The sequence below is a fragment of the Sabethes cyaneus genome, chromosome 3 (genome assembly GCF_943734655.1).
Source record: "Sabethes cyaneus chromosome 3, idSabCyanKW18_F2, whole genome shotgun sequence".
Classification (NCBI taxonomy): domain Eukaryota; kingdom Metazoa; phylum Arthropoda; class Insecta; order Diptera; family Culicidae; genus Sabethes; species Sabethes cyaneus.
Genome location: NC_071355.1, coordinates 172,583,601 through 172,608,269, shown reverse-complemented (window position 1 = coordinate 172,608,269; position 24,669 = coordinate 172,583,601). Strand labels below are relative to the sequence as shown.

At 40.2% G+C, this 24,669-nt stretch overlaps 1 protein-coding gene across 3 annotated transcripts; it reads left to right on the top strand.

The window, feature by feature from the left end:
- The first annotated feature begins 209 nt into the window (after nucleotides 1-209).
- On the top strand, nucleotides 210-20,006 carry LOC128739752 (chromodomain-helicase-DNA-binding protein 1). Of its 3 annotated transcripts, none has more exons than XM_053835250.1 (8): nucleotides 210-652; nucleotides 2,224-2,373; nucleotides 4,300-4,842; nucleotides 4,951-5,060; nucleotides 13,554-18,320; nucleotides 18,383-18,562; nucleotides 18,639-18,755; nucleotides 18,814-20,006. In XM_053835250.1, exons 1-8 carry the CDS (start codon nucleotides 644-646, stop codon nucleotides 19,049-19,051), a joined length of 6,114 nt encoding a protein of 2,037 aa, XP_053691225.1. In that variant the 5' UTR covers nucleotides 210-643; the 3' UTR covers nucleotides 19,052-20,006. The 3 variants fall into 3 exon arrangements, with proteins under 3 accessions (XP_053691225.1, XP_053691224.1, XP_053691226.1); XM_053835249.1 differs by having other exon boundaries at nucleotides 13,551-18,320; XM_053835251.1 differs by lacking the exon at nucleotides 2,224-2,373 and having other exon boundaries at nucleotides 13,551-18,320.
- Nucleotides 20,007-24,669: the final 4,663 nt, after the last annotated feature.

The following is a 24,669-nucleotide window of genomic DNA, read 5'->3' as shown; positions in this document are numbered from 1 at the left end:
AATTTTGGTAAATTGTTCATGTATTAATATTAAAAATTCTTATTAAATCGTAAAAATCGAAAGGGTTTTTGTAAATATCCAGAGATATTCATTCGTTCATAGGACATTTAACCGTTCTAGGATTTCTGGCATCTCTGTTTTTCTTTCTTTCGTCGGTTGGTCGAGCAATCTGGCAGAGCTGACTCGCCATTGTAAGATGGCGCATTGAAGTGAACTGCAACGCGAATTTGTGCTGTGTGTACTGCCTAAAAAAGCTCTTTGCAATCCCATCCGCTCCGGGATTGTAATCGCCCTCAAAACAATAACACAGGTACCGCGAGTGATAGTACGTGAATTAGAAACTTCCAAATCGTGAATTTAGTGCTGTTCAGTGTTTTTTCTTGCATTGTGAAGGGTTAGGAAGAGAAATTTTTCCTTGGCTACGTTGCCTAGACAAAAATTATCCAAAATGGCGTCGGATCGAATGCGGTGAAAATTTTGCACATTATGAAAAAATCATTTTTTGTGTTTCAATACGGTATTTTTGCACGGATTTTTGCGTTTTTTGCCAATTTGGATCAAATGTAATTTTCTAAACGTGAATCCCTTCAAGTGGTGTTAACTTCATTTAGATATTATAAAGAAAAACAGTCGAAAATTCATCATGAGTCAGGTAAATATCTAGTTTATATGATTAATTAACTGTTTCTAGTTAAAATAATCCGTTTTTCATGTTCCGGGAGTCATTCCGCACTTTGGGAGCAACACCAGGGCGTGGCTTGGCTTCAGCCAAAGTTGAGATTTTCATTGCAAATGGTCAAGTTTTAGGCTGCAGAAGGCGTTTTATCAAGCTTCCCTGGGATAAATGGCCAATTTGCTCCGGAACCGAATCGTGTTCCACCCTGGAAACCGCCTCAGAATCTTCCTAAGACTTTTCCCATTCCAACGAGCCCAGAAACATCAAAATCGAAGGGGGACCCTTTTTGGCAAATTGCGCTTTTATACCAACAGGTCGATAATTACTAAGAAAAGCGGTTCCTTTATTGATATTCTTACGTTTTTTGAGGATTTTAGGACAATTTGTCCGGTTGAAAAAACGCCACGTCACGTGGAAAATTCGAGAAGCACGCGGTCGCTGAAAAATTCTAGGAAAACCGATTCATTCGATCGTTTTGGGACTTTAGTCTGGCTTCGGAACGCATAATACCGGATAACCCACCGATCTAAAGCTGCGGAATCGAATTTTCGAACATTTTTCAGTGTTTTTCACTATTACGTAATCAGTGTGTTGGCAGTGAAAATGATGATACCAGCTATCGAAATCTGGATTTTCACCGAATTTTCGGAGTGTTATTGGGTTCTTGTTATTGAAAGTTTGTTTATAGGCTTATTTGAATGGTTTTTGTCCAGCCTGGTGCGAATAGAAACGTTTTTTCACTTATTGCGCAGCAGCTGGCTCTGGTCGAATTGGTTCCATTTTTCAGGGGAATTTAAGTTCACAATAGTTAGCAAATTATATCAGTGAATTCCGGAACATTGTGTTAATTTTGAAAGGGTTTACGTTGCATCTTTATCGACAAATTGGTTTTGTGGTAATCGGAAGACAGTTCGGAGTGTTTTATCTAAGTGTCGGTTCTGTTTTTCGTTAAGCAACAGCTCTTGCAATAGGTATAGTTTGTGATTGTATCCGAAATGTCCTATTAGTGTAGAAAATTGTATTCAAATTGGTCAAGTTAGTACTCCATGTGTGGGTAATTGTGATATAATATTGTAAATTGCCCTACAAAACCTTTGTGAGAGTCTAACGAGTTCAGGAAACACATTTTTTACGAATAAACATGCTTAGTTTATTTGTGAAATTCTCTAAAACATGCATAATTTAGCTGCTGACTTTACAAGTTTATATAAAAAGGTCGCGAGACTATTTGGTATTGATTGTGTGAAAAAGACAAATTATTTTTATGTTATTTCGTAAGGAAAATGTAAAATTTTGGCTGGATTTTCTATAAAGTATATCACAATTTGTAATATAAAACTTATGAAATGTTATATATTTTTTGTTTTTTATGAAATGGGCTAATTCTGCGTTTTTTGTAGTTAATAGCAACAAGTAAGCACGCCAGTGTGTCACTTTTTCGAAGAAATGTTGAGCGCTTTTTAAAATGTGTGAAATAAAACGTTTCATATTACTATGTGGGTACAATTTACCACATTGATTTTTCGTGTTTTCTTGCAACTTGAAAGGCCTCCGTCGAGACGGATAAACCGATATTGGGTTCGAATGACTTGTCCGGATCAACGGAAGCTTCGCATGTATTTGAACGTCGAAATTATGGCAAGGAACAGCTGAGATCCCGCCTTGACTTAACTAATCAGTTGGAAGATGATAGTTTGGTAAGTAATATTGTTTATTTCATTTAACCAATAAATTTCTAATTGGACCAGTCTAACTAATGCGCACTTGCCCTTATCTTTACCAATATTTCCCATCGAAGCTATTTGGTATTTCGGTAAGTGTTTGTAAATTGTTTAAACTGAGGTGCATTTTCTATTTAATATACTATCATGATGGAACTTTTTTTCATTTCAGCAATCGTTGTGAAACGATATGCTAAGGTACCAACCCATGTTCTGCTCTGAGATGTTTCAAAAGTTTATAATTGACACCATCAGTACGAGCGAAATTACGAACAGATCAAAATAAAGTTGATACCATTGTTTAATACGGCTTGTTTAGTTTTTAGAAAGAATTAATTCCTTACCAAAGATATGAAATTGTACCTCCAGTTGATAGAAAATTTTGAACACACGTTTGAATCTCGTGTTAAGATATTATATTTTTAATTTATCTTATTTTTAAAGTTCAAGGAAATATTAATAGATTAACTTTTATAGTTTTATCGCTAAAAAACTTGAGCAAAAAATTTTTTTTTAAGTTTTTCATCGTTGCTGCGATTGTAGTACAATAATACTTGTCATTTTATTCTGTTTTTGCTGATATAAGCGCCATCTAAGAATAAAAATTGACCGAAATTAGTTCAAAGTACAGTTGTTTGGGGTATTTTGTGTATCACTGTGAATCATATTGTTGTTAAGCTTCGTTTAAATGTGATACAGTGAAAAGTTCGAACCCAACTTAGTACCGATAACAAAATAAAGACCTTTTGCATCGAAAAAAGAGTGAACTTTCTGAGTAGCAGCCAATAGGCAACTAGTACTTCAACGCCGTAGGAGTAGAAAATGAGATAAAATTTGAAAGAATTGTCCACCTCCAAACGAATATAGTCCAAGCAATTGGTGAGTATTGTTTACTCTTTTATGGCTGATTGTGTTATTTTGAAAAAATTCTTTCGAATTTAAACGACTTAATCCTTCATTGAAATACAAGCAAAATGTTGGATCCCTCAATGGCAACACTTGAAGATTCGTTGCACTGAATTGTTTAATACTACCTTTCAATTCTGCACCAATGCGCAGTACTTAAGAATAAACTCGACTCCACATTTCGATCGAAGCTTTTCTCATCAAAGTCTCCATTTTGAATTCCGATCGAGGCGTATGCTTTAACGAATACTGATCGTTCATCTTCTTCATCTGTGCAACATCATCAGCTCAGACTTCATCACGGAGTTGCAACTATGATGAGTATGGTAGTTCATGCTTATGCCCATGCTCATAAAAACACGTCTCGATTCTACATTCTGATCAATGTCGTTCTGTTAAAAAGTCATATTCTGAATTCCTATTGACATGTATAATCAGAATAGGATTTCCGTTAGAACAGGTTTGATCAGAATGTACAATCAAGACGACAATGTAACTTTACTCTTAGTTGCTGGGAATTTCTTGCTGCAATTGTCAATCGCCTCGATTCTACATTCTTGATCTAATTGTTATAACAGAGATGGTGCGTAGTGTTATTTCACAATTTTAACCTTTCAAACACATAACAAAAGGATAAATTAGTGTTTTGTAGTGTCCTGTGATTTAATTTCGAATCAATGTGAAATTAGTGCTTAAAAAACAAATGTTTATTTTGAATCATTTGCGAAATTCGGCTGTTTTTTTATAAATAGACTTGGCCGTTGATTCTAAAGTATTGTAGATTTAGTACTAAAATTCTGCTGTTCTAGCAGTCGATATGGGCATTGTCACTGCAGCCATCATTAGGATTTATTGTGATGAATTTTGTGGGCAGGAAAATTTATTATTCAAATACAAATATTCTATTCTCTTCAACTATCCAGCATGTAATGACAACATGTTAACAGTCTTTAAGATCCACTGAGGGTGTGTTTGTTTCTTTTCTTATGATTACAGTCGAAAGAGGACAAAAGCGATTCGGAGAACGAGTCCGGCAGCGACAGTAAAAGTGAATCCGGCACGTCCGATTCGGAAAGCGACAACGGTTCCGATTCGTCCAGTTCTAGCTCGAGCGATAACGAGCAGAACAGTAGCAACGTTAATACGGCGCACAATGACAGCACCCGCCGGCGGCGGCCCGAGGTGAACGGCGATGTTGCGTCGTCGGATCACAACGAAAGTAAATCGGGCAATGAGGATGAATCCGACAACGATACGTCCGGAGCAACGGCGGATCACAGTGCTGGTGGCGCTGGTGTCGGTTCAGGCAGCAATCAAATAAACAATAGTGACAAGTCTCGCCACAGCAGTGCGCACTCCAAATCTGGTTCGGATGAAAGCGCGGAAGAAAACAACAGCGATTCGGAAGACAGCGGCAAACCGAGCAACGCCAGTCAAAGTCAGGATGACGAGGACGACGAGGATGAAGCGGGCAGCGAAAACTCGGACAACGATGCAGACGAAGATCAGCAAGAGCAGTCTTCAAAAAGTAGTTACGATGTAATATTTACCTTCCCTTTAGATCATTGGTTGTATTAAATTGTTACTTTCTTCTTCAATTTGTTTTTTGTTTACTTTTTCAACTGTCACATGGTCGGTCGTACTCAGGATGAGGACTACGCTGCTAATAACCGTAGGAACAACGCGCGAAAGAAAGCTGCGGCGGCGCAAGCTAAACGGAAGTCAGCGGCCACTGCACCTGCCCGGAAAAAGAAAAGGTAGGTCTCCTATTATCTCCTTGTTGTCATGATTTCCTTCCATTGTGTGCTATTCCACAGGCACCATTATCTGTTCTTTTGCCTAGGCACGTCTCATGGTTCTATATCGTTAGCTTTTAACATCAATAACGATTGTTTTATCGGAATTATATGCTAACTCTTTGTGTTTGGCTCAAAAATGGAAATGGTGCCCAATATGACATGACCAATGACTTGCAACTTAGTTTTCTCGCATAAAATTAAACTTCAGTGAAAAATAGCAAATTGGTGATAAAAGTACTGACCAAACGTCAATTCGTATTACTGTTCATAGCACTTTTACTGAGTATTTATACAACTGAAGATTGATTTCAACAGATCCAAATGTCTTACCTGTTTCTTTTGTCTGAAGATTTTGGAGTAGAATACGAAACCTGGAAATTAAATAAAAAGAAAACATATCCAATTTAATTCTATGTATATTTTATTCTTGACCGATTCGTATTTCGCCTACGACCTGCAGGCTTCCTAGTTCGAAAACAGACACTGAGGAAGCCCGCAAGTCGTAGGCGAAATACGTATCTGTCAAGAATAAAATATACATAGTAGAATTAAATTGGATAAGTTTTCTTTTTATTTAATTTCCATGTTTCTTTTGTGTTAAAACTGTCTCAAAAAAGCTGTGCAACCTGCCTAGATTTGCTTCAATTTATTCGACTTATCGCTGTGAAAAGGGTGCTACTTGAGTTGTATTCCCTAAAATGTTGGTATTTGAAAAGTTGGAAGTTATTTACATAAAACGCCGCGGGGAAAGTCTCAAATAGTGTTAGACACATATTTTTGCAACTTTTACACAAACTTTTTAGGTGCATTTAACATCTCAGAGGAGGCAAGACGTGTAAAGAAAAAAGCGGAAAATTGGGTAAGAGAGAGTCATTGAAGCAACGTTTATTAAGATCAATCCACGGATTCGCCAGCTTAGATAAAGAGGAGCATTATACAGCTCCTCTTTATCTAAACTGGAGAATCCGTGGGTTGATCGAAGTCCTAATGGAAGCCAATTATAACCGAGTTCAAACCTCACAATTGGGTACCATTTCCATTATAGCTTGGTTCGATTAGCGGATTCCCCAGTTTTGGTAAAGAGTTACAATAATGGGACCAACCAACTCACTAGGGGGGGCTCTAAGCGCCAAATAGAAGACTGCATGTATGGATTTTTCCCTAAAGGAGCAAGTGGCCGGGGGTTGAATAAAATCGAATGATTTTATGGAGTTACTGAATGGTTACAGGTGTACCCGTTTGATCAATTGAGGGAAATGCCAATGATACATTCTTTTTGTGAAAAATTAAATAAATTTAGCGTAACCGTTGAGAGTGAGCTAAACTTTACGCATAGAGTACCAGATACCTAATCACACCTGAAAAATCACGTGGAAAATAGATATAGATTTAGTGATTTAGTGCACATTGAATCTTCTTAATTTAGTAATAATCATGTAGGCATAAATGCTATTGAGAAGGCTATTAAAAAGTTGAGTTCCTGCTTCAATTTAACGTGGAGTTGGAAGGAGAATAGGAGAATTCGGGGCATAATTTATAGAAAGTTATGGAAAATTATGCAGATCATCTAGTTTGTAAAAACGTTTTTGGGTACTGCAGTTTCGAAAAACTGGTTGGATTAAGGGAAATACAATGTTTCATATCCGGAGTAAAAAGTCGTCGGATTGTCGAGAATCGGATACAAAAATAAAGGTGTTTCTTTAACAGCTGGAGTCTTGAGCAACTGATTCGGGCAAAGGATAAATCTAGCTAATTGGTTCGTTGTTGATTGGTTAGATCGCTTGCTGCTTGTCTCATCTTTTTTTCAAAAACTCCTTGTGAAATCAGAAAATTGTCATGTAAACTGAAAAGTTGAAACAATCTCATGTTTAAAAATACATTACATTCTACAGAGGATAGTTGGAGATAGAAAGTGAAATAATAGAATAGAGGGTATTTGGTTTACTCTAACGAGACAAAATAGTTATTGATTTAAATAATTAAATGGATATTGGGAGTATAATACCTAATACTTACTAATAACTGAATAATGGGAGTATAAGATATAATAGGGTAACCAACGTATTATGGAAGTGTTCAAATTTTATTATCCAAATAGGTTGGTTCCCCTACTTATATGCCCGCCCAGTTAGCCTCAAGGTACGATGCTGGCCTAACAAGCCAGTCGTCTTATGTTCGAATCTCGATTGGGCGGTGCCGCTATAGAGTCAGTAGGATCTTTGCATTAGCCCCGTAATTTTCCTGTACTCTAATAACCGGCTGCGAAGTCTGTCGATAAAGGAGGGTCAAGTTCTTAAGGACGTTTATACCCATGGCTTTGCTTTGCTTTCATCCTACTTACATAAAATATTGAATCTGCTTACTGAAATGTATTATAAACGGAATATATATTAAAAAATTGAAATCTTAATCTTAATGAAATCTTAACGCAATATTAATTACAGTTGTATACCTACTCAATGTGCTTCTTTCATGTCTTCCTTGTCTCGTGGGGATTTCTTGTTGTCGATTGATGTTGCTGTAGCTGTCTGGCGTTCGCGTGCTCATCGTTTTGCGCCAGCAAGCAGAGGAGGGGGACTTAGTCCTGTACCCATTGCCGTCCTTATGTCCATGTCCATTCTGCCCAGCTACTGCCACTATTGCTACTGTGATAATAGTGGGCGGAACACTTCAACCTGAGTTAATTCAGTGCAGACGCTTCACTTAGGTAGGTGGAACAACAGGTAATCAGTGACAGGTGGCTCCTTATTGCCTTATGCTAGAGAGGTGAACCGGAAGAGTTGATGAGCGATCCCCTCCATTTACAACTTCTGGTGATAATACTGAAAAATTTTAAAATTGCATTCTGATCATCAGATAGCATAATAATATCCCCAGCGCCTCTATGGTCCAAAGGTAGACGTGTATAAGCGAGCCACATGCCCTGGCGGGTGTTATGGGTTCAAATCCAGTTATAATCTCTGATTATAGCTTGATTAGTCCCATGCACCTTCCAGTATTGGACAAAAGGTAGGAGTCACAACGACAACTTGTTAGGCGTAGCTACCAATTAACCCCCATCCCTGTTCACTCTTTCCCCTCCATTCCCAAAATTTCCATTACTTTCCCCTACCGTCCCTCAATCAATTGTAGAACCATCGTTTCAAAAAATATTAATAATATAATCAATCGAAAGTTGTAACCTTGTATGAAAAAAATTGCGATCAAGAACTTGAGAGCGATCATATTCAGGTTCATCGACATTCAGGTTCACACTTGTAAGCGACAAATATTTTGTCGCGATCGGTACAGATTATGACAAACCTCATGTTTGATCACGTTCATTGATTGATTGATACAGATGATCGGTTGTCGTTGTGTACAGCGCGTGAATCTCAATACAAACAACATGAGTAACCTTTTTTCTTGCAGCTAGGTGAAATTTAACATTACATTACGATCGACTGCTACGAGTTGTTAAAAGAATAAAGTTTTGTGAAAAGCTAAAGGTTCACTATTTGTCATGATCTGTACGGATCGTGATCTGAGCGTGTGGCGAAATCTGTGAGCTTATTTGATTAAAATCATTAGTTTTCCATCCCTTTTTAAAATGATTTTCCGTAAGAAACCGGTATTGCAAAAAAGCGGGATTTCATAGACAAGTTGGAACCCTATGTCTCACGTAAAAGCATCTCGAGTGTACTTCGTTCTGGTACTGGAATGTCAGGTTGTTGAGTGCGATACTGACTTGAGATCAAAAATACAATCTGTCCAACGATGCTGGAAAATCAACCAGTTATCTATCAAAAGCAAAACAAAACGTAGTTTTCATAGATACATTATCATAGATTAATTGATTATCATGCGTATTTTTTACATCACAAATTTCGTAGAAAACGCGTTTTTTAACGACATCGCTAGAGTTTCATTTTACTTACTATGTTCCTTTAGGGTGTATTTTTTTCTAATTTTTATTCTAATGTGGATTTAACCATTTGGTCATTCACCACGCAGCATTTTCACAAATCAGGCTTTAGTTTTCAAAAGGTCGCAAAATTTGTGTAAAAAGGTTAATTATGCGACCTTCTGATAACTAAAGCCAGCAATTCACGATGACGATGACGCAATAAGACTGACATCAGCTGAACTGAAGCAATTTAAGGTTGTAAGAGGATTGAAGACTGGAAGAAAAACGTAAGTTCCTTCGTGGAACTTACTTGAAGATGCTATTAGTATTATTTCCATTATACAAACAGCTTCACGGAACTTATGGTAAACCTATTCGTTATGCACGTGGTTTTCCATGCCCGTTTCTTGCCATTTGTTATGCTCAAGATAACTGCCTTTGCCAATCTCTGCCTGGAGTAAGCACAAATAACTGTACGCAAAATCTACAATGTCAAAAGTAGGTAATTGACGCAAGAGCAGCTTTGGGGTAGGTTTCATAGAGGTTCTTGTTTTTTTCTCCTGTCTTCCTCGCCGACGTCCAGCTTTTTGTGTCAACGCCATTCTGATATAAAGAATCGATCCTGCGAATCCTAATTTTTTGTATGGATTAATGTGCAAACATACACATCTATTCCTAAAATACATAAATTAACACTTTATTTACCTACAGCACTGCCTACTGCAATCGTGACGCAGGAGCGCAATGAAGCGGCTGATTTCGCTGTCTGTAAACGACTGATCCAAATGTACATAATCCATCGCCATGCTCCTTTTTTCTATGTCTAATACAAAAATATGAAATACCAAGTTCTGGTATACTATCAGAACATGTGTGGTCTTCCAACTAAATTCAGTGGCAATTTGTTGCTGTCAGGTAGACTTAGAATGTAATCGAATTCTATTGACGAAGGTGTGAGATTGATGAGAGAGTGTACTGTTCGCACCGCAAATGCTGATAGATGTAACCAAGCAGTATCAGCATGTTTGGCTCAAGTATCACGTTCTTTATAATCGTGTAAAACATTAGTGACTTCAAATAGTTGCATATTGATGTCCCCAATAAATTGAGAGGCTCTATCGTCTTCGCACTAGATCAACCTGAGATTTAAGTCGTACCAAATTATTTAGACTTCTGCTGAGCGAATTTCGATAACCTGGTTTTGGACGTTTTAACAATTTTTTCATGAACTTATTTCAATTTAAATACTCGTCCTTCAGTAAACGCAAACGGTTTGTTTGTAACTTCATAGTATTTCGGATTAATAGGCGTCTATCGGCATTTTCTTGTACCATTTTTCCGTATTTCCCTTATTATTTCATTCAGCTACCAGGCTGCTGAGAAAAGGTAATAGGCAGGTGTCTCAATACGAATGCTGATAATCGAAAACATTTGGCTACAGTGTTTTGATAAGGCCAAGAGCACCCGGCTCTGGTGCCTACCGAAGGTATTAAACACAGGTAGTGAGAATAATACTAATGAGCTATATTTAGAGTTTACCAGTGTGTGCGCTGGTACGCCGTGTAAATGATAAGCCCTCGTGTAAATGCAGGTCGGTGTTTTTCTGATCCCTGGTGTTTTAAGGTGGGTGGTTGTCCTAGGTGGCTATTGCTGTATCAGGACCTCATCTCCACTCCACTCGGTCCATGTAAGCTTCGCAAATTTCTTGAGCGTCCCTTTACCCGCAAGTCAGCTGCGCTCTAGTCCAGTCATCTAGCACAAGGGGCAGCTGATCGTATTTTATATGTCAAACTGAGACTTAATACTTCTTACTTCTACCAGCCGAGAGCCGGAGTGGCTCTTGCTGTATCAAGAATTCCTCTCCACCGTACTCGGCTCTAGGCTGCTCGTCGCCCATTCGTTGAGCGTCTCGACACACGCAAGCCGGTTTCAACATGGTCGAGCTATCTAGCACGTTGGGCTCCTCTATTCCTGGTGCCGGTGGGGTTCATGAAGAGAACGGATTTCACTGCAGACTCGTCCGGCATCCTTGCGACGTGGCCGGCCTACCGTAGCATACCAACTTTCGGCAGGTGTACGATTGGAAGTTCTCCAAGTAGTACCTGCAACTTTTGGTTCATACGCCTACGCCACACTCCGCTCTCCGTTTGTACTCCACTAAAAATAGTCCGCAACACCTTTCGTTCAAATACGGCAAGTGCACCAATGTGTTTCGTAAGCAAAGTTACTGTGTCCAGTCCGTAGAGGACTACCGGTCTGAGTAGCGTTTTGTACATCGTCAGCTTTGTGCGGCGGCGTATGCTCCTTGATCGAAGCGTACTACGGAGGGCGAAGTAGGCTCCACTTCCAGCTTGGATGCGTCGTTGCATCTCTTTACTCGTATTATTGTTGGCGGTGACCAGGGATCTCATGTTTACGAACTCGTTAACCACTTCCAGTTCATCGTCGTCAATAGTCACTGTCCGTGGGAGGCAATCGTTGCTATCTCTGGGGTTTCTTTCCATCATATATTTTGCTTTCGACGCATTGATTTGTAACCCAATCCTCCTAGCCTCCGTTTTTAGTCTGGCGTAGATTGCCTTCGCCGCCCCAAGGTTTTTAGTAATGATGTCGATTTCGTCTGCGAAGGTTAGGAGTTGGCTACTCTTGCTGAAGATCGTTCCTCTCGTTTCGATGCCCGTTTGCATTCAATAGCGATTCGAAAGGACTCGAGAGTGCCCCCGAAACGTACACGTAGCACATCACTAGCTCCATGGTAACTTCGATCAGCCGCGTCAATTTGTCCAGAAACCCGTACCCGTGCATTATCTGCCATAGCTGTTCGCGTTCGACTGTATCGTATGCTGCCTTGAAATCCACGAAGAATGCGTGGGCACGTTGTACTCCCGACATTTCTGGTGGATTTGTCGGAGAGTAAATATTTGATCCGTAGTAGCACGGACCCTCATAAAGCCCGCCTGATACTGCCCTACGAATTCCTTTGCTTTTGGGGATAGACGATGTAACAAAATCTGAGAGAGCATCTTGTAGGTGGCGTTGATCAGCGTAATTGCGCGGTAATTATAGTAATCTATCCAAACACCTCTTTTGATAGATTGGACATCTTCCATATACTCCTCCGGTAGTTTCTCCTCCTCCCAAATCCTTGAAATTATCCAGTGAAGCGATAGTATCTGTTTCAAACGACGATTATTCCAAACCTAGTATAGTATATATTTGGCGTTCCGCAAAGGAGCAACCAAGGATCGCTTTTCTTCAAGTTATTTTTCTGGGAATTGTCATTTCTGGCTGGATTACGCCCATGTAGTGCCGCTTTCGTCGGTTATCAGATTAATTTCTCTAAGGATATGAATTCCAACGTCAACTTCAACTATAGTTTGACTCATCAGCACGTATTTTATTGCTCTCTCATTCTTTTCGCATTGTAACGGTGGTTAAATACCATTCTATGTATTACCAGATTTTAAATAAACAGCAACACATTCCATAACAGGTAAATACGTTGTTTTCGCGTGCAACTGAAGAACAGCCCTTTTGCCTCGAGTAGCTGTCTTGTCCCCAGTACCGATATATTTAAAAACAAACTCCAATTTAACTAAAAATTGGCGTAAGATTGTTCCCATTTCTTCAGTTTTGTCATCATAAGACCAGTAGACATTAGGCAAAACACTGGCAAACTGGATGCTTCGCGTATAAACTTCCACCATTTTGTTTAAAAATTATGTTAAAGCAAAGTGTATAGTTTGGCATGATTGTTAGTGAAATTAGGACGTGCTTTTTGAACCATTTCACTGATAAGAAACCGTAGTATTTCACATGTAGTGTACCATATTTTATGACCCTGTCATAGGCATCTAGAGGATAAATTTGCGCTGAAATAACGTACTGTGGTGCAACTTCTAAAATGCGTCCTGTACTGTGTAATGTATGGTTTTATATTCAGCTGGTAGTGTAAGATACTGGCCTTCAACTGGCTCGCAGTTTGCTGCAAGCCATCCGCATTGTTGGTACCTAGTAGTATTGATTCGAGGTTTGTTCCTAAGAAAAACGAGAAAATCAAAGATGTCTACCAGGTTAGTGATAAGATAACTTCGAGATTAGTTTCAATTTGTTTCAAGACAGCAAATAATGCTTGCGTTTTCTGCTATTTGCATTATTTGTTATCTAACTATTGCATTACGTAAAACGGGTTATTGAAATAAAAAACTTCATCAATATGATTAAATTAAATCATAAATTTTTACTTATTTCATCTTTTTTCTGTTATCGGTTTTAGTCGGAATTTGTAATACTACATTTAACAACTCGAATTTCATTTTAAAATTGATAGACTTTTAATAATTTCACAAACTATAGCAGCAAAGCGTGAAGTGCACTTTCATTCCACCGGTTGTTCTAGAAAATTTTCACGCTCTGTACTGCGCAGAATCGAGTTTTTTTTTCTCTCTCGCTATGACGACATATGAGGCTATAATTAAACTGAGAATCTACGTCTGCCGAACAAAAGCGTTCGCCAGTTTAAACTGTTATCTTATTTTTTGCGATTTGAATTCTCGTTTCAGCAGTCGTTGGAAGTCGGATACCTCGGAGGACGAAAGCGATGTCAGCGAGCAGGACAGCTCGGATGCCGGTGATGGCAGCTACGGTGCCCGCCGGGCACCGGCCAAAAAGCGTGCTGCACCACCACCGAAGCCGAAAGCGAAGAAAAAGAAACGCACTGCCTATACGTCTGATGAGGGAAGCGGTGATAGCGGGGAAAATTCCCGCCAGGGTAGGAATCGTAGAAAAACAGCTGTTAGCTATAAGGAGGAGAGCGGCGAAGAGCAGACTGATAGTGAGGATCTATTGGAAATAGATGCTGAGCAGGCGGAAGCAGCTGCTGCCGCTGCCGCTGAAGACGAGAAGACTGAAACGATCGAGCGAATAATCGGCCAACGGATAGGTAGAAAAGGTGCAACCGGAGCGGCAACCACTTGTTATTCCGTAGAAGAAAGTGGTGATCCAAACGAGGAGGCTGAGTCGAACGAGGCCGGAAATACCGAACAGCAGTATCTGATTAAATGGACCGGTTGGTCCTATCTACATTGTACGTGGGAATCTGAGGAATCGCTAAAGGAACAAAAAGTGAAAGGAATGAAAAAACTGGAGAACTACATCAAGCGAGAAATAGACATTGAGTACTGGCGAAAACATCAAGCTGGACCGGAAGATATCGACTATTACGAATGTCAACAGGAATTACAGCAAGATTTGCTCAAAAGTTACTACAACGTGGAGCGCGTGATTGCCCAGGTCGAAAAACCGGAAGGTGGAATAGATTACCTGTGCAAGTGGGAATCGCTTCCCTACGCTGATTCTACTTGGGAGGATGCCAGTTTGCTATCAAAAAAGTGGAGTAAAAAGCTGGAAGAATTCCAGGAACGTGAAGATAGTCGCCGGACGCCTTCCAAACATTGTAAGGTTATTAAATATCGACCAAAATTTCACCATCTAAAAAGTCAACCGGAATATCTTGGGGAAGACCGCGGTTTGAAATTAAGAGATTACCAAATGGACGGTTTAAATTGGCTAATTCTCACGTGGTGCAAGGAAAACTCAGTGATTTTGGCGGATGAAATGGGTTTGGGTAAAACAATTCAAACCATTTGCTTCCTGTACTATTTGTTCAAAGCGCAGCAACTCTATGGACCGTTCCTGTGCGTCGTGCCGCTTAGCACAATGACAGCGTGGCAACGAGAATTCGCGATCTGGGCACCGGAAATGAATGTCGTTACCTATCTGGGTGATGTGGCGTCACGAGAAATTATTCGGCAGTATGAATGGTGTTTTGTGAACAATCAAAAACTGAAGTTCAATGCAATTTTAACTACTTACGAAATTCTGCTGAAGGACAAAACATTTCTCGGCAGTCTAAGCTGGGCAGCGTTACTTGTTGACGAAGCACATCGGTTGAAAAACGACGATTCACTACTGTACAAAGCATTGGAAGAATTCGACACCAACTACCGGTTACTAATTACCGGGACACCACTGCAAAATTCCCTAAAAGAACTGTGGGCTCTTCTGCATTTTATTATGCCGAATAAATTCGACTCTTGGGAAACGTTTGAACGGAACTATGGCAATACTACCAACGATAAATCGTACACGAAGCTCCATAAGGAACTGGAACCGTATATATTGCGGCGTGTGAAAAAGGATGTTGAAAAGAGTTTACCCGCGAAGGTGGAACAGATCCTAAGGGTAGAAATGACTTCGATACAAAGACAGTACTATCGTTGGATTTTGACGAAGAACTTCGACGCCCTGCGTAAGGGAATGAAAGGTTCCATTAATACATTCCTGAACATTGTGATTGAACTGAAGAAGTGTTGCAATCATGCACTTTTGACAAGGCCTACCGAGTTTGAGTCACAAACAGCCAATCAGGACGATGTGGTGGTACAGTTGCTTAAGGGCTCCGGCAAGCTGGTTTTGCTGGATAAGCTTTTGTGTCGGCTGAAGGAAACCGGTCATCGAGTGTTGATCTTCTCGCAGATGGTTCGGATGTTGGACATCCTGGCGGAATATTTGCAGAAGAGGCATTTTTCCTTCCAGCGGCTGGATGGTAGTATAAAAGGTGAATTGCGAAAGCAAGCGTTGGATCATTTCAATGCCGAGGGCTCGACCGATTTTTGTTTTCTTTTGTCTACCCGAGCTGGTGGACTGGGAATTAACCTGGCTACGGCTGATACGGTAATCATTTTTGATTCCGATTGGAATCCGCAGAATGACTTACAAGCCCAAGCTCGTGCTCATCGGATAGGGCAGAAAAATCAGGTCAATATTTATCGCTTGGTTACGGCCCGATCCGTTGAAGAGGACATTGTGGAACGTGCAAAGAAGAAAATGGTTCTCGATCACTTGGTGATCCAGCGAATGGACACAACTGGGCGAACAGTACTTGACAAAAATGGAGCCAATAATACGAGTAATCCCTTCAACAAGGACGAGCTATCGGCGATTCTGAAGTTTGGTGCGGAGGAATTGTTCAAAGAGGACGAAGATGGAGATGACGAACTTGTATGTGATATTGATGAAATTCTCAAGCGAGCAGAGACGCGCGATGAGGCGCCTGATATGCCCGGTGACGAACTTCTGTCGGCGTTTAACGTAACGACGTTTGATTTTGACGAGGAAAAGGAAACCTCGGCAATGCGAAAACCGGTAAACCCACCTAATGAAGCTGAACAAGATGCTGACACTAAAGACTGGGATGAGATTATTCCGCAAAACTATCGTGAGCTTATTGAAGCAGAGGAGCGGAGCAAAGAGCTGAATGACCTTTATTTACCGCCAAGGCGCAAAACTCTTCAGCAAATCAATCAAGCTAATGAAGAAGGTAGTGGCAAGAAGCGTAAAAAACGAACCGCTGAGGACGAAAGTGGCGAGGAGTCTGAGGCTAGTGAGGATGGCAAACCCAGTAAGAAGGCGGGTGGCCGAGGTAGACCCTCAAACAAGGAGAAAATCTCCGGCTTCACTGACACTGAGCTCAGAAGGTTTATTAAGAGCTATAAAAAATTCCCAGCGCCACTGAAACGGTTAGAGGCTATCGCAATCGACGCAGAGTTGCAGGAAAAACCTCTCTCGGAACTAAAACGAGTGGGTGAACTGCTGCAGGAACGATGTGTCCAATTTATGGAGCATTCAAAGGAAAATGACGAGAAGGATAAAAACTCAACGGAAGAAAAAGCTAAACGGGGACCCCGCGCTGCCTTTTCGATCCGCTTTGGTGGTGTCTCCTTTAACGTCAAAACGTTGCTCCAATGTGTCGAAGAGTTGCAACCGCTTGATGACGTCTTACCTGTTGATGCCAACGAACGTTCGCAATGGGTTTTGAACATCAAAACGCGCCCGGCGAACTTCGACGTAGAGTGGACTAGTGAAGATGACTCACGATTGCTCCGTGGAATCTATCAGTTCGGTATTGGTTCATGGGAAGCAATGAAACTGGAGGATTCGTTGAGTCTGGGTGATAAAATTTTAGCAAATGATGGCTCGAAAAAACCGCAGGCGAAACATCTTCAATCTCGAGCGGAATACTTGCTGAAAATAATTCGGAAGAATCTCGAGCTGAAAAAAGGGATTGGTAAAAAACCACGCAAACAACGAAAGCCGCGAGGCGAAGGAAAAGCTTTGTCAGCTCCAATTGTTCAATCACCTCTATCGTGTCAGGAGGCAGACGGAAATGAAGGCTCTTCAGTGGAAGATAAAAATTTGTCCACTCCTGTGTCTTCTAGTAAAAATAAGAAACTGTCGGAATCTGACACACACCATCATGATCACGATATCAATTCCAACGGCCCCAAGGAGGATCACAAGGAGCACAAAGAAAAGAAGGAGCGTAAAAAACGGGAAAAGACTAAAGATACCAAAAAGGACAAGAAGAAGAATACCGGCCCGATGCATTTCACGGCCAACAATGAGCCCTGTGCGTTAAATATTATAGGTGACCTAGATCCCAGTGTGTTCAATGAATGTAAGGAAAAGATGCGTCCCGTTAAAAAAGCTTTAAAGACGCTGGACAATCCAGACCAAACACTTTCACCGCAGGATCAGGTCAACCAGACCCGAGCATGTCTTCTCAGTATTGGAAACCAAATCAACCAGTGTTTGGCGGTCTACAAAGATCCCGAAAAGATCAAAGAATGGCGAAGTAATTTATGGTACTTCGTATCAAAGTTCACAGAGTTTGATGCCAAAAAACTGTTTAAACTCTACAAACATGCAATGAAGCGCAGCGGTGGAGAGGTGGATGATGCTGTCGGAGGTAGCGGCAGTAGTGCGGAGAAGAAGAAAGATCACCACCATCACCACCACCACCATCATCATCATCACCATCACAAGGATGGTCCGGGTTCCGCCCAGAACTCCCCGGTCAAGGAGGCCAAAGAGAAAGCGGAGAAAGTTACAAAAAATCTTCCAGGGACGCCGCAGGCGCTGCAGACTTTAGGGAAAATTAAAAAAATAAGTAAAAAAGATAACGGGCAAACCCGGCAAAATGTTCCTATGATGGTAACGACACCACTTGCTGAGCAGGAAAAGGACAAATCAATCAGCAGTGATCGGCGGGAACGAAAAGAGAAGAAACGGCTACACGGAAATACGGGAGCACCGGATCGAGGTAATGCCGGTGGAATGGATGGCGATTTGCATCACCGAAAAGAACGAGAACGATATTTGGGACAGGATGGTGATGCGAAGGACGATGCACCGCACGTCAAACGAAAGCTTGAGGAAGGAGAGCTCGATGAGAACAGTAAAGAGTACAAGCGGCTGCATGGTGACGGAAGGTAAGTTTGAACGATTGATTTTCGACAGTATTTTTTTTAATTCAGTCTCTATCGTTGTTTAGGACAATTCGAGATCGTGACAAAAAATGGGATGATTATCCAGATCGTACGGGTACTATGAGAGGAGCAATTCCTCGGGGCGGTGCGCCGGGAACACCGCAAGGTATGCGCGGTGGAATGTATCCGGAAGGAGGAGGACGTGGTGGACCATATCCGGATGATCGATGGAGCGGTCGCGATCGGTAAGTTCAAAGCTTTTTTCTGGAGTTGACGAATTTCCTAAGGAGATTTACATTTATCTCTTATCTTAATTTACAGATTCAGTGATCACAAACGTGATCGATATGACGGTTACAATCGCCACCCTCCCTCGAATTACCACCGCGACCATCGAGATCGAGATCGGGGTGATCGACAGTACAAGGATAAACGAAGGTTAAATTAATTTTTAATACTTGGGAAGGCAAATTTGTTATTATTTTTATTTTGATAGATATCCACCACCGCCAGGAGGTTACTCCAGCAACCATTATGGTATGCCACCGGGTGGCTACTATCCTCCGGGCGATAATCCATATCGATACGCAGCAGGCTATGATCGGGGTAGCGGAGGACCGTCAGGGGGTGGTCCTGGTGGACCCGAATTTATGGACTATCGGACTGGTGGTAGCAGCGCTGGCAGTGGACGGAGCGAGTATGAGCGAAGGCCTCCGCCACCAGCCAATTCCTAAAATCGGGTCACGCGGACTGTGTGCTTCTGTAATATATGTGTACTTCAACACGTGTACTCCTGTGAATAATTCCTGCGCTATATAATTGATATATAGAAAGCAATCTACTAAAGTTCTGCCGGTTATAAGAGCAAAACTCGCGGAGTTAGTGAACATAGTTTTTTACATCAAAATGCTAGATATTTTAAAAACTAATTTATTAAGCCATGAAGCAGATGAAGGATGCTCATTATCATTATTATGTTTGGTTTGCCTCGGAATAAACCAGAGGGTTAACGGAACCTGATTTTCTGCGCGTATGTACATCTTGGATACCTCAATCTTTCGTCCCTCGTTTAGTTTTAGCAGTACGAAGTGGGTTTGGTCAAACGACGCATTTCAATAAAACAAAACTACGCTGTGAATAGGATGGGAACTCAAAACGGCACCAGAAGAATAGGATAATCTACTCGGAAACGCGACGTGCGCTTTGAACAGTTAGTTGTAAATAGTAGTAGTATTAAATAGCAGTGCATGAAAGGTCAGAACAGTTTGCTTAGTGACATTAGAATGAATTGAATAGGCGTAAAAAATATACCTAGCGTGAAAGCGTGTGAAAGACTGGTAGATTTGCGTTTGTAAGGCTAGAAGAAAGTAGATTTATATAACTAATAATTTATACCAATTAATTGTCGATAGAAAGTCTATTTTACTTACAATTAAAATGTTTGAATTCAGAACAAACACGGCAAAAATAGCCTACAATATTTAAGCCTGTCTATCATTACTATGTTCAGTTCAATATGCGGCTGTCAAGCAAAGGATTTAAAAAATTAGGAAAGCCCGACATGCTCAACTGCAATGTCACTATATGCACTAAAAGTGGACTATTTCTGCAACGGAACCGTTATAACAACGGTCTCTGTGTAACCATAGAACGGACGGAAGCGGTAAAACCAATAAATAAAAAATCTCAATTTATCGAATTTATTTTTGTATTCTAAATAGAAACTTCGAAATATTTTTTTCTTATAGCAGAACAGTCAAGGAGCCCTCCATTTGTGATTTTTTTTAACGGACATTTTAAAATAGCTGCATGTTATTGTTATTCAGCATGCCCTGAACCCTACCCTAGTACGATGTGAATTAGTATAGAGGTATGGAGCAAGGTACCCTAGAACGTACTGTTTGTGTTAGCAGCGCAAATAATGTATACAGCAGAGGTGACGTCAATCTCGCACTATTCTACGGGTATAAAAAACGCATAAACATGACACTAACACACCTATACTGCATATTACACAAACACAAACGTGCCGCGTTTGCCGTACCTTAGTAATAGTGTACATAGACCCTGGTAGCCACTTCAACGTTTGCGAATAAAAGTGCTGCTTTACTTCACTCTTCAATGAGTTTACCCTTTTATTTATTTATTTATTTATTAATTATTATTAATCAACGGGCTCGATTTGGCCCCAATGATTGTCAGATTAACATAGAAATACAGTAATGACCCGATTTTGTCACCCCCATGATGAATTTAGAGGTGACAAAAACGGGACAGTGACAAAATCGGGTATTTTTTCAATTTTTATGTTTTTATGTTTTTTATGCAGATAACTTAGAACGAACTACATATATTTCATTCTGATCACTTTTAGGACCTTTCGCACTTCCTTCTACCTCTCTGTGGACATTTGTCACCTGTGCTGTGAGGTCCCACAAGTATGAAAACACGCGTTTTTTAATTGCGCCGAAATGGTTGATTATACTGGTTGACTATGTTCAGAGAAATTTCACAGCGTAAAAAGCTCTTTCTTATGGTATGAACGATTCTTTGATTAACCCCCCTAAAAGTAAGATAGAAAATTTATTTTTCAAGCAGTAAGAGATAGAGTAAAACAATGTTCTACAAAATTTTTGAGAAGATTATTATAAAAAACTTTGCCAAAGAAAGTAACCTTCTAGCTATTATAGTTGTGGAGAAAAGAAACAACTTTTGTGGAAACTCCACAAAAATCAACACAGTTCTTTTCACAGTGTTTTAACACACTTGACATGTTTGAAAATGATTTTCAAACTAAGCTTTTGATAAATCAAAACCGTGACAAAATCGGGTAAAAAACGTGACAAAATCGGGTCAAAAACGTGACAAAATCGGGGGTGACAAAATCGGGGAGTGACAAAATCGGGTTACCACTGTAGTAAAGTCGAATTGAGTAAGATTCTATCAAACGTATACAAACAGATCTTAAAATAACTGTATCTTCTTCGAGGTTTACCTCTCCCGAAAAAAGCGAGTGAATCTGCCCTGTAGTATCCGTCGTGGCAGATGAAAGTCGAATAACGACGATACTTGATTAAAGGCCCGCTGTAGACCGCCGATAGCGCCGTTCATACTGTAGTTTGTGCGACGAGGTGGCAATCTCAACATTGCATTGTTCCGCAACGCTCGTGGTTGAACATTTATGTTAATCTGTCCCAGCAGCGCGGGGCAGTCAATTCTCCCTTGTAAGCTATCCGCGATAAACAGTGCACTGGAGCTAGCCCGACGAACACGGAGAGGTTCTAGATCGATCAGTTGACAGCGGCTTTCATAGCTGGGAAGACGGAACGGGTTTCTCTATGGCAATTTTCGCAAGGCGAATCTAAGAAATCGACGCTGAACGGACTCGATTCTTTCAGCGCTGTTGTTGTAGTTAGGGTTCCAAACAGACGAGCAGTATTCCAGAACTGACCGCACCAGCGAACAGTATAGTGATTTGAGGCAGTATATGTCAGAAAAATTTTTCGCTATCCTAAAGATAAAGGCTTTAGCCTTTATCCTAAGGGCATTGAGGCTTTAGCGACAACATACGAGATATGATGCTTGTACGTTAACTGCGAATCTAAGATAACGCCCAAGTCTTTAATATGCGAAACACGTTCAATTACTGTGCCCTCGAGCGTATAACGAAACAGAATCGGATCTTTCTTACGGGAAATGTGATTGCTGAGCACTTCTCCGGGTTCACTATCATACAGTTCACGTCGCACCAAGTGGCAAAGGCCTCGAGTTACCCGTAAATTAATTGTAATTAGCTAAAATTTTGTTAAAGCTACTCAAAATGCCCTTAAAGTGTACAAACTCAGATTTTGAGTAGTTTTTTATCTTATCTTATCTCACACTTACATTCTTACATTATCTTACGCTTACATTCAACCATGTCATTGCTATTCACTACAGCAGCCAATACTTGAAGGCATCCTGGAAAATGACGATTGCTTGAATCGATCATTTTTCTTGTCAACGGCCAGGCCCACTGTGCAGCATGTACCGCAGAGAGAATTCCAAAGAAGCATATTCAGAATTTACAGGAATCATTTAAGAGTGTGAATCACTTTTATGTTAGCAAAATCATTCCATCAAGAAGACTGGCAACTCTGCCAAAAATCGAGAGACAGTCACCTTTATTCTTGTTTACGATCGTATCCTGCATTTGTACGAATAGTTTGTTTCGAACGAATCGGGAAGCACTATTCTCATATTCGAATGAACAAAAGGAAGGGACCTTCGAACGTTCGAATTGATTCGAACGAAAACAAGAATACGAATCGGCTTAACTTTCGAACGAATATCCTTCGAACGAAAACAAGAATAAGGGTGAGTAACAGAAATGCTATCTGCCGAGTTAAAGTTGAACTAAGACATACTAGTGTGTGTAAATCAAAATATGGATGTACACAAACATGTATGCAATGCATTGCCACGCTCGCACACATCTCTTCTCACCAATACATGGAGACAGGTAAGTTGCATATGAGCTATATTGCCAGGCAGAGGCAAGAGGAAACGTATTAAGGGGTTATATACAGTTAGAATTTTCGAAAATCGCTTTTCTGTTTATTTCATGATCGTAGTGTACATATATTTAAGTATGCACACAGAAAATTTTATGCCAGTGAGGCAAATATTAACGAAGTTATATACATATTTGTAACGACGTGTCAGAGCGATTGAAGAAGGAATGCGAAATTTTGAACGCGTGTTTCTCAAAACCGTGTTTTCAAAGTCAGTGTGTCGAAAACAGCTGAACCAAAGCAAATTTTGACACAAGTGTTCTTAGGCTATATTCTACAGATTTTTCCTCACTGATTAATATTTCTCATCTTATGGGCAATTTAAGAGCAAAATTTACGCCAAAAATTGATTTTTTATGTTTAAGAGGCCCCCCTTTCGTCAAAAAGATTATGTTGCTAAACTCTTCGATCAATCTATAGATAATATATTTGATCACCGATTCCTTTTTGGTTTTTCGATTTCCGATGTTTTAGTTAAAAAATATCGTGCTCACCGCAAGACGCCTTATTTTAGAAGAGTTCCAGGAGATTAACTATAGCACGTATTGAAATAGCATGTTTCAAAAACAAAATATGTTAAAATGCAGCCAAACGCTACTGTAATATGTATACAAATTTTCACTTTAATCAGTTAAAGGGTTTGCTCTAGAAAAATTCCACTTTTTTAAGCCTCTTAACTGTATATAACCCCCTAAGTTTAGTTTTGCTTTTTTCTAATTTGTCATTTTTAATCACATTCACACCGTATATCGCACCAACACAAACATCTTTGGTACAGTGGACCCCCGTTCGTTTGAACGATTCCTCATGCAAACTAACGGGGTTAGTTTTTAATTTGAACGACTGGTAACCCTAAATATGCTGAAAATTGTGTGAACTGGCTGCCCTGCTCTTTGTTATTGTTTTGGTGGTTTGATTCAGTTGGCAGTTGCAAGCAGCGAATATTTCATTCTCCGATCGGATTTCTACCATAATCGTTGGGAAAACGCAATGTGAAACAGTTTAAACACGGTAGATCAGCGCAAACAAATCGTGTTTATGTGCATTGTCTGCATAAGCAAATGTTGTCATATTGAGAAAGACGTTTGAACCATTTTTAATTTGCACGTCGTGCAAACCAACGGGGTTCAAATTAAAAAGTGTTCAGATTAAAAACGGTCAAACGAACGGGGGTCCACGGTATAACTTCTATGATGATGTCATGCGTATATAAAGTTGCTCTTTCAAAAGTTAGGCCCTTGAGGTGGTTCACGCCAGAATTTCGATGGTAACCATTGGTAGTCTGACCTGAGTGCATCTCTGCTCCATTCTGTCAAAACAAAAAAAGCGCTCCAATCCGATCCGCTCGAAGCTCGATCCGCTACACAAATTGCAAACTTTGTTGAAATACCTGTGTTATTTGCAAATCGGGATACTCCGGATAATTACGAGGAGGTCAACGCGTTAGAAGTACTTTACCATGTTTAGTGCCATTAAGTGTGTGTTACCTGCCTACTATATAGTTGCAATGTTTTGTGCTTCACTATCCTTATTATAGTCGTGCTGTGGTTTGTGCTATCATTTTGCATTCGACTGGAAACAAGAGTTTATCGGAGTTTGTTTACAACTAAAATTAAGAAGATCTCGTATTTAAAGAAGTTTCCGGAATGAAATCCACAATTATGTGCAATAGTGCTAATTACTGCAATGAGAATAAGTTTTTCTGCTTGCATTCTACAAATTATACCATAGTGTAGGTAAAGAAAATAGTGCTTCGTCTCTATTCGCAAATATGGAGAAGTGTTCAAGTTCGTGTTTTT

Coding starts and splice junctions, on each gene's coding strand:
- LOC128739752 (XM_053835249.1), top strand. Junction 2,374..4,299: donor AGTTGGAAGATGATAGTTTG/GTAAGTAATATT, acceptor TTATGATTACAG/TCGAAAGAGGACAAAAGCGA. Junction 4,843..4,950: donor CTTCAAAAAGTAGTTACGAT/GTAATATTTACC, acceptor GGTCGTACTCAG/GATGAGGACTACGCTGCTAA.